At 48.5% G+C, this 10201-nt stretch overlaps 1 protein-coding gene across 1 annotated transcript; it reads left to right on the top strand.

Moving 5' to 3' along the window:
* Positions 1 to 594: 594 nt before the first annotated feature.
* LOC123166860 (probable peroxygenase 5) lies at positions 595 to 2581 on the top strand. The gene is made up of 4 exons (XM_044584669.1): positions 595 to 983; positions 1467 to 1567; positions 1996 to 2121; positions 2219 to 2581. Exons 1-4 carry the CDS (start codon positions 729 to 731, stop codon positions 2376 to 2378), a joined length of 642 nt encoding a protein of 213 aa, XP_044440604.1. The 5' UTR covers positions 595 to 728; the 3' UTR covers positions 2379 to 2581.
* Positions 2582 to 10201: the final 7620 nt, after the last annotated feature.

Here is a 10201-nt window from a genome sequence, read left to right as displayed (position 1 = left end):
AACTTGCTGTCGGGCTTCACTTCGCGTCGCGACCGTTCCGGGCCGTCGGGTGGTGCGGCAGCCTGGCCCGTAGTAGTTGCTGTAGGCGGGGCCAGGGTGGCAGGGACCGTAACAGTATTGCACTATATTTTGAGGGAAATTTCAATCAACTCAAACCTAGTTACATTTCTTTCTTCTTTTCAACCCAGAATCTTTTTTCCTGTGATGTCAAATCGCTCTTTGATGTTATTCACGCAAAAACAAAACACTCCTTGATGTAAATTATTATAAGCAAGGTTTGCTAATATTATAGGATCCATACTACTAATTTTTGGTTCGAGAATCTTGTGAATCAAACATGTCTGCATACATGAGTGGTAAGCTACATAAAAAACAATGAAAAAAAAAGTGCTTGCGTTCGTGCGTGTGTGCGTTTATATGAGTGAGTGTATGCGCGTTTATATAAGCGCTCGCGTCTGTACTGTGTTCAACGAGAAAAAAATCGAAGGAAGGAAACAGCGTGCATGGCTAGCTGGCTGGTGCCCGCGGCGCACGGCACCCATGGATGGAGCACGTACTACATATACCCCACGAATTCCCCGGGTACAACACACACACCATCTTTCCCCTCTCCCCGCGTCAGTCACCTTGCATCACACCGAGACATCCAGCTGATCCTCCCGCGACACCATTCTCCCGCCCCTCTCTCTCCCCTCGATCGCCGGCCGGCCGAAACCATCCATCCTTCCATGGGCTCCAAACCCGCGGACGCGGCAGGGAGCCGGCAGCAGCAGCAGGTGAAGGAGGAGTCGTCCATGGCGGACGTGTACAACCACGAGCTGACGCCGCTGCAGAAGCACGCCGCCTTCTTCGACCGGAACAGGGACGGCGTCATCTACCCCTCCGAGACCTACCAAGGGCTGCGCGCCATCGGCTGCGGCGTCGTCGTGTCCGCCGCCGGCGCCGTCTTCATCAACGGCCTCCTCGCGCCCAAGACGGTACCGGTACGTACGTACGCGTGCAAAACCCTCTCGCTGGTCGATCGATCTCTCTCTCTCCACCATGTGGATGACGGAGACGGAGATGCGCGCGTAGTAGTGCTGTTCTTGATGCTGCTCCAGCACTGTTGTTGGTGACTTGGTGCTGTACGCGAACTAGTTGGACGGCCGGCGATCAGCAGCTAGTCATTTTCGTTTCCGTTCGTCTTTCCGTTCTTGGCTTCGCGCGCCTCTTCCGGCCGGTTTGGCGGGCGTTTGCTTCCTTTGAAATGGTGCACCGCAGAGCCCTTGCCTTTCGCGGCAAAAGAAAGAAAGGGATGCCAGCTACTTTTACCAGAAAAGGAAGCAGGAACGAAATAGATTTATACGTACTCTACTTACATCACCAAAGCAGTTGGGATCTGTCAAAAGCGGCATGAAATGAGATTTCATTATTTTTTCTTTCGTACGTAAAGAGGTGCTGATCGACTCGAGAGTTTATTGCTGCAGGCGAACGTGAAACCTCCAGCTTTCAAGTTCCCAATCTACGTGAAGACCATCCAGCAGGGCAAGCATGGGAGTGACACAGACGTGTACGATACCAACGGAAGGTACTACTTTATAGCTACGACTCTAACTTAGCGTACCATGTGCGTGCCACCGCCCTAGGGCAGACAGATCATGCTCATGCTACCGATGAGAGAATCTATTGCCTCTATTTCAAAGTAGATGACCTCCTACAAACTTTTAATTTGCTCTAACTAAGAACGTCGACATATAAGTACATTGTCGAGCTCGTGCAATGAAAATAACCTCACTCCATTTGTCATGTATAGGTAATACTGTCTCTTAACTATTGTAAAGATGTGTCTACAACCAGGTGCCTAGTCCTACAAACTCTACAATTACTCTTACCTAGAAACTCTACAATTAATCCATCTCTTACGTAGAAGACCTCCTAGTCCTACAAACTCTACAATTAACATGGGTGCATGTACAAAGTTGCTAACTTAATTATGGTTTGTGATCAAAACTGCAGGTTCGTTCCTGAAAAGTTTGAGGAGATATTCAAGAAGCATGCCCACACCAGGCCTGATGCCCTAACGAGCAAAGAGCTGGGGGAGATGCTTAAAGCAAACAGGGACCCTAAAGATTTCAAAGGACGGTAAGATTACTTCACCTCGAGTGTGAACAATGTAAAAATGTAAGCAGCACGCTCTTTTTTAAGCTCATCATGCTTTTGGATTCAAAAAACATGGCAGGGTGGGCGCCTTCGGTGAGTGGAGACTTCTCTATGCGCTGTGCAAAGACAAGGAGGGATTTCTTCACAAGGAGACTGTCAAGGCGGTCTATGATGGCAGCGTGTTTGAAAAGTTGGAGCAAGAAAAGAAGGAATCTAAGGAATTTGCCAAGAAGAAATGATGAAATGTCCTCCGATACCCGCTTATTTGTGGTCCTGTTCAAGTATTTGTAGATTGGGGTGTGCTTGTGAGTTCGGTTCATGAAATTAATGTTGTGATCGTTTGGTTTCACTTGTTATTGGTTTCATATTTCTTGGAATGAGAATTGGAGCCTGATGTAAATGTATAGAAACTGCCTGCAAATTGGGAAATTTTCTTTTCACATTTCTTTTTACTTTGTACATTTTGCTGTTATTGTTGGCTTATATATGTCTGGCCTGACAGCTTACACTCCTTACGACATCTGATTCTCCACTCTATCTTCAAGATACGCACATTGCTAGTAATCTTCAGGTAACTAATTTGTATGAACTTCCCAGAAAGAAAGAAAAATAATAATTCGTGATGTCCACTTGGGCTCCATGAATACGCTTTCAGTTATTTTGTAACTTTGTACTTGTGTGCACGTTGATGACGGAACGCTTCCATTCGGCCGACAAAGAGTAGTGACGGTTACTGTTCATCGGTCAGGATCAAACACAAATTCATTTACTATGTATTAAGAACCAATTAAGTAATGAATAGTGAGTATAACTGGTGTGCGCTATTCATTGCTGAATGTGTTTTTTATACCTCATAGATGAGTTTGTGTTTAATTTAGAATTTTATATATCAAAAGAAAAGCTATCTATTCGACATACTTATTTACCAGAATTTTATACTCCCTCCTTTCGGAATTAGTTGTCGCTTAAACGGATGTATCTAAACGCATTTCAATGCTAGCTAGATACATCGGTTTGAGCGGCAACTAATTCCGGACGAAGGAAGTAGATTTTTCTAAATATTCAAAACATATAGTCTTCAAAAAGAAAAAGTAACCCATTGCCTTATCTCCAAAAAAGGAACATAAAACTAGCTTATTAATGGATGACGCAGCTCTCCTTCCTAACAAGATATGCTGACCGCGTCGCTCTCGCCTAGGGCGACTCGGGGGCGCCTCCCTAACCCTAGCGCGCCGCCACCCAATCGCCCCCAGCCCCGCGCCGCCGCCGGAGGAAGCCGCCGGGCGAAGCTCGTGAGGCTGACGGCGGCGGCGGGGCGACTCCTCGCGGCTCCTGTTGGGACTGGGGCGGCGGATCTCGGAGGGAACCGGCGGCAGCCCGGGCGTGCGCGGCCCATGGCGTCCGGCGGCGTGGTGGCGGGTGTCGGCGAGGGGTTGTAGGTGGTGGCGGAGGGGTCGGCCGTTCCCGTCCTCTGCGTTCCTTGGACGATGCGAGTCCTTGGGAGCAGGAGGGGGTCGGCCTGACGAGCTTCGGTGGGCGTGGCGTGTTCGTGGCAGCGGCAATCCGGCGTTCCGGGTGGTGTCTTCTTCGAGCGGCGCGAGGTGGACAGCGGGCATGTGGTGGCGGTGCTGATCTTGGATCTGGCGAGGCACCACGGCCCGGTGCTGGTGATCCGTGTACGCGATGCTTGATGGAGGCTCTTCGAATAGATCTGGGTGAAAACCTGCCTTTGGCTAGCTGCCAAGGCCGGCGGTGACGGCGCTGTTATGCAGCGTTCCCTTCTTGAAGGCATCGCCGAGGAGAAGTTCAAGGCCACCATCTGCTATCTCCGGGGGAAACCCTAGATCAGTAGATCGGATGACGGCGGCGCTATTTTGTGTCGTTTCCTCTCGGGGGCGTCAGTCTTGGAGGTGTTCACGGGATCGAGGGACCAGTGGGCGGCTTCTTTGGTGGAGCGGTGCTTCATCTTAAACATTGATGGCAGCAGGTCTCGGCGGCGTGGTGCAGTGGAGACTTGGCGCCCGATGCACGGAGATGGACTCGCGCAGGAGGAGGTAGCTGTCTGGCGTCATGGTGACGTCGATGGCGGAGTGGCCTACACAAGGTAGAAGACTCAATATATTCTGAAGACGGACCTGTGGAAGATGGCTGCGACGACACAAGAGTGTGTCTGACCGGATTGTGCCCCAGACCCGGTATGTGGCTCGGCTGGGGCTTCCGGCTTTTGATGTTAGGTTTAGGTGAGTGGTTTGGGTAGTGGCCCAACTAGCATCCCTTCATCATATGGATAAGAGTAGCGGCATATGTTGCCGAGATGGTGGATTCAGAAATATTGTCTGTAATACTTTGTAAGGTCCTCGAGAATAATTAATAAAGTGGCCGTATGCATCTCCCAGATGCAGAGGCCGGGGGTCATCCTCCTTTTCTAAAAAAACAAGATATGATTAATTCCCTGAGTTTTTTTTAAGGAATTAACTCCTTGTACTTCTTTTTGACAGTAATTAACTCCTTGTGTACTTAGTTTGGAAAGGTTGGCCAGTACTTTAGCGACGCGCGTCTCGGTCGCGCACACGTACGCACTCTACCTGAGCTCGAGATCAATGTTGCATTCGTGTAGGACGTCTGATTGATCGGGGCGTTGGATCGTTCTACACGTCAAAGACCTCCCGGTGGCGCGGGTCGGAGCTCTACCAAGGCGTAGGATGTGTTGTGATCGTGGCCGCCCACGGCAAGGACGAGGGCGACTCGCCGGTCCTCTCCACACGGTCCGCCTCCCATCGTTGCTTCGGCGAAGAGTCTTTACTTCACATCCGGTGGGAATGTTGGGATCGCGGTCTCGAGTCGACCGGTTGTTTGCACGCGTCGCCAACGCGCGCGAGAGCGTGGTGGTGTGGTGGGGCGTGGTGTCTCTGGTGCAGTGGCATTCCCTGCTCCGTCCGGTCGCGGTCCAGTCGCGTCCGTGTTAGTACTTACTAGAAGCCACTTTGGGCTGGCTGGGCGCCGCCTTCGTGCGCGGGCGGGCGAAGCAACCGGTCGATCCGTCGAGTCACGTTCCCAGATATTGTTCCTCGATCGGGCGGAGAATGGACGTGTCACGACCTGCTAGTCGGCGCCGTACGTGGCCACTGAAATTTGGACACGCAAGGTTGCATTTGCATACGATCCCCGGGCATCCCATCACGACTCATCAACAACAATCCGCATGAAACTTATAACAGCGTGATGCAGCTTCGTGTGGGTCTTTTTCTTCTTCTAAGAAACACAGTCCAAACGCGAATGCTCACATACACGCACATATACTCATCTATATGAAGAGCGTGGTGTAGCTGTTGGAAATATCAGCACTTTTCCGATTAGACTAATCTACGAGTAAACAGTAAGCATGACATAAATGATATGCATCTCGTAGCGATACCTAAGCATACTAGCACGTACAGAACATAGAAGCGAACCATCTATGAACAGCACATATACGGCTAGCACAAGTATGAGTAAACGAGGGATGAACGGATCATACCCTTTGGTTGGCCAGGCCAACGCGGCGGCGGCGGCAGCAGCCTCGGCGTCGTCCGTGGCCTTTTTCTTGGCGGTGGCGTTGTCGGCCATGGTGTCGATGCAGGGAAGTAGTGGAAGCAGAGGCCGGCGGAGTTGGAGACAGATCGGGAGCAGTCGCGTCGAGACGCTCCCAAAAAACCTTATTGCCGTTCTCCCGGGCAGGATCTCGAACGACAGGGTTCCGGAGGCACCTGCTCTCCTGACCAACCGTGCACGCAGTCGTCGGGATGGGATCGCCGGAAGCAGCACAGAGAGAGGAACAGTGGATGACGGCTAGGGTTGTACGAGAGGGAGTGAGTGAACTGAGTTAGGGTTCACTCCACTGGCCAACGCCTTCTTACACTAGTAGAAAAAGAGGCTTCCATACGCCCCCATTAGTCCCTAAAATAATCGAACCGCGACAAAAGGGGTCTTTAGTCGCGGTTCGGGAGGAGACCCGCGACCAACTATCTGGGCCCAGCGCGCTCGGTCGACAGCTGGCGGACGGGAGGGGCTTTAGTCCCGGTTGGCCTGGCCAACCGGGACTAAAGGTCCTCAGGCTGGCCCGAAGGCCTTTAGTCGCGGTTGGCCAGGCCAACCGGGACTAAAGGCCCATCCCTATATATAGGACTCATCTCACTTCACTTAGCCACAATTCAGAAGGGGGGTGGTGGGTTTGCTTTTGGTTCCTCCTATGCACACAAGGTGTTCGATGAAATGCCCGAGAGCATCAAAACAAACGTGATATGAAGTGTCCGAGCCACACTTGAGCTTTCTAATTTATTTTTCCTCCGCGATCGCGGTTAGCAACTTGAACCTTTCATGTGTCATTGATAAAATATGCATGTGTGTAGTTCATTGTTTAATTTGTATTATTTCTAGCTAGTTAGTTTAACAAATGCATGATAGTTAATTATATACTTTATATAATAATAATGCAGATGAATCGGCAATGGATGTACGGTTCCCGACTCTCCGACGAGTTCACTACGGGTTTGAAAGATTTCCTCGTAGTGGCAAATGCGAACAAGCAGCAAGGTTTTATTATCTGTCCATGTGCTGTCTGTAAGAATCAGAAGGGTTACTCCTTCTCAAGAGACGTTCACATGCACCTGCTTCGGCACGGTTTCATGCGAAGCTATAATTGTTGGACCAAGCATGGAGAAAGAGGGGTTAGAATGGAAGAAGATGAAGAAGGGGATAATATCGATGACAACTATCATGATCATTTCGGTGATACTTTCATGGAGGATGATGCTGAAGGTGGGGAAGGGTTAGGTGAAGGTGAAGAAGAGGCACATGATGAGCCCGCTGATGATCTTGGTCGGACCATTGCTGATGCACGGAGACGTTGCGAAACTGACAAGGAGAGGGAGAATTTGGATCGCATGTTAGAGGATCACAAAAAGTCGTTGTATCCAGGATGCGATAATAGTCTCAAAAAGCTGGGCTGCACACTGGATTTGCTAAAATGGAAGGCACAGGAAGGTGTAGCTGACTCATCATTTGAAAATTTGCTGAAAATGTTGAAGAATATGTTTCCGAAGAATAACGAGTTGCCCGCCAGTACGTACGAAGCAAAGAAGGTTGTCTGCCCTCTAGGTTTAGAGGTTCTGAAGATACATGCATGCATTAACGACTGCATCCTCTACCGCGGTGAATACGAGAATTTGAATGAATGCCCTGTATGCACTGCATTGCGTTATAAGATCAGAGGCGATGACCCTGGTGACGATGTTGAGGGCGAGAAACCCAGGAAGAGGGTTCCCGCCAAGGTGATGTGGTATGCTCCTATAATACCACGGTTGAAACGTCTGTTCAGGAACAAAAAGCATGCCAAGTCGTTGCGATGGCACAAAGAGGACCGTAAGTCCGACGGGGAGTTGAGACACACCGCTGATGGAACGCAATGGAGAAAGATCAACAGAGTGTTCAAAGATTTTGTAGCTGACGCAAGGAACATAAGATTTGGTCTAAGTACTGATGGCATGAATCCTTTTGGCGAGCAGAGCTCCAGCCATAGCACCTGGCCCGTGACTCTATGCATCTACAACCTTCCTCCTTGGTTGTGCATGAAGCGGAAGTTCATTATGATGCCAGTGCTCATCCAAGGTCCAAAGCAACCCGGGAACGACATCGATGTGTACCTAAGGCCATTAGTTGATGAACTTTTACAGTTGTGGGGCAGACCTGGTGTACGTGTCTGGGATGAGCACAAAGAAGAGGAATTTGACCTACGAGCGTTGCTTTTTGTAACCATCAACGATTGGCCTGCTCTCAGTAACCTTTCGGAACAGACAAATAAGGGATACAATGCATGCACGCACTGCTTACATGAGACTGAAAGTGTACGTTTGGGTAATTGTAAGAAGAACGTGTACCTGGGTCATCGTCGATTTCTTCCCTGAAATCATAACGTAAGAAAGAAAGGCAAGCATTTCAACGGCAAGGCAGATCACCGGCCGAAGCCTGCGGAACGTACTGGTGCTGAGATATTTGATATGGTCAAGGATTTGAAAGTCATCTTTGGAAAGGGTCCTGGCGGACAATCAGTTCCGCGGGGAGTTGACGGGCACGCACCCATGTGGAAGAAGAAATCTATATTTTGGGAGCTAGAATATTGGAAAGTCCTAGATGTCCGCTCTGCAATCGACGTGATGCATGTTACGAAGAATATTTGCGTGAACCTGCTAAGCTTCTTGGGCGTGTATGGGAAGACAAATGATACAAAGGAAGCACGGCAGGACCAGCAACTTTTGAAAGACCCAGATGACCGGCATCCGGAAGGGTTTCAAGGTCGTGCCAGCTACGCTCTTACCAAAGAAGAGAAGGTCATTTTTTTGAATGCCTGAGCAGTATGAAGGTCCCGTCTGGCTTCTCGTCGAATATAAAGGGAATAATAAACATGGCGGACAAAAAGTTCCTAAACCTGAAGTCTCACGACTGCCACGTGATTATGACGCAATTGCTTCCGATTGCTTTGAGGGGGCTCCTACCGGAAAATGTTCGATTAGCCATTGTGAAGCTATGTGCATTCCTCAATGCAATCTCTCAGAAGGTAATCAATCCAGAAGATCTACCACGGTTACAGAACGATGTGGTCCAATGCCTTGTCAGTTTCGAGTTGGTGTTCCCACCATCCTTCTTCGATATTATGACGCACCTCCTGCTCCACCTAGTCGAAGAGATTTCCATTCTCGGTCCTGTATTTCTACACAATATGTTCCCCTTTGAGAGGTTCATGGGAGTATTAAAGAAATATGTTCGTAACCGTGCTAGGCCAGAAGGAAGCATCGTCAAGGGCTATGGAAATGAGGAGGTAATTGAGTTCTGTATTGACTATGTTCCTGACCTTATGCCGATTGGTATTCCTCAATCGCGGCACGAGGGGAGACTACGTGGAAAAGGCACGATCGGAAGGAAATCAACGATATGTATGGACGGTCATTCTATGACTGAAGCACACCACACAGTTCTGCAAAATTCCAGCTTGGTGGCTCCGTACTTCGAGCAACACAAGAATATTTTACGCTCGGACAACCCAGGGAAGCCTGAATCCTGGATTAGAAAGGCCCACATGGAGACTTTCGGCAGTTGGTTGCGAAAACATTTAATGAATGACAATGATGTTGGAGATCAGCTGTACATGTTGGCCAAGACACCATCTTCGACTATAACGACTTTCCAAGGGTACGAGATAAATGGGAATACATTTCACACCATCGCCCAAGATAAAAAGAGCACCAACCAAAACAGTGGTGTCCGCTTTGATGCAGCAACCGAGAATGGGCAAAAGGTCACATATTATGGTTACATAGAGGAGATATGGGAACTTGACTATGGACCCTCCTTTAAGGTCCCTTTGTTCCGGTGCAAATGGTTCAAGCTAACAGGAGGTGGGGTAAAGGTGGACGAGCAATACGGAATGACAATGGTGGATTTCAACAATCTTGGTTACCTTGACGAACCATTCGTCCTTGCCAAAGATGTCGCTCAGGTTTTTTATTTGCAGGACATGAGTAGCAAACCGAGGAAACGGAAAGATAAGAAAACGATCAGTACATCATGCGATGATCCAAAGGGCCACATTGTTCTTTCAAGGAAAAGAAACATCGTGGGAGTGGAGGACAAGACAGACATGTCAAAAGATTATAATATGTTTGGTGAAATTCCGCTCTTTAAAGTGAACACTGACCCAAGCATTAAGTTAAATGATGAGGATGCTCCATGCATACGGCACAATCATAAGCAAGCAGGGACACAAGGGAAGAATTGATGTGTAATAATTTATTGTACCAAACTTTGTTGAATGGATCATGTGAATTAAAACGTACGATGGCGAATCCGGATGATTTGTATTTGGTCGATGAACTGAATGATGTATCAAACCTTTTGTCAAACCTTCAAGGGATCGATGAACAAATTTTTTTGATATATTATTTGTATTTTTAAGATTTTAAAATGAATTAGTTTTATTTTATTGAATTTTTTGATATATTATTTCTATTTTTAAGATTTTAAAATGAAT

The sequence above is a fragment of the Triticum aestivum genome, chromosome 7D, assembly GCF_018294505.1.
Source record: "Triticum aestivum cultivar Chinese Spring chromosome 7D, IWGSC CS RefSeq v2.1, whole genome shotgun sequence".
In the NCBI taxonomy this organism is placed as follows: Eukaryota; Viridiplantae; Streptophyta; class Magnoliopsida; order Poales; family Poaceae; genus Triticum; species Triticum aestivum.
The sequence above is the reverse complement of the archived record's forward strand: the minus strand, read 5'-3'. Positions and strand labels throughout refer to the sequence as shown.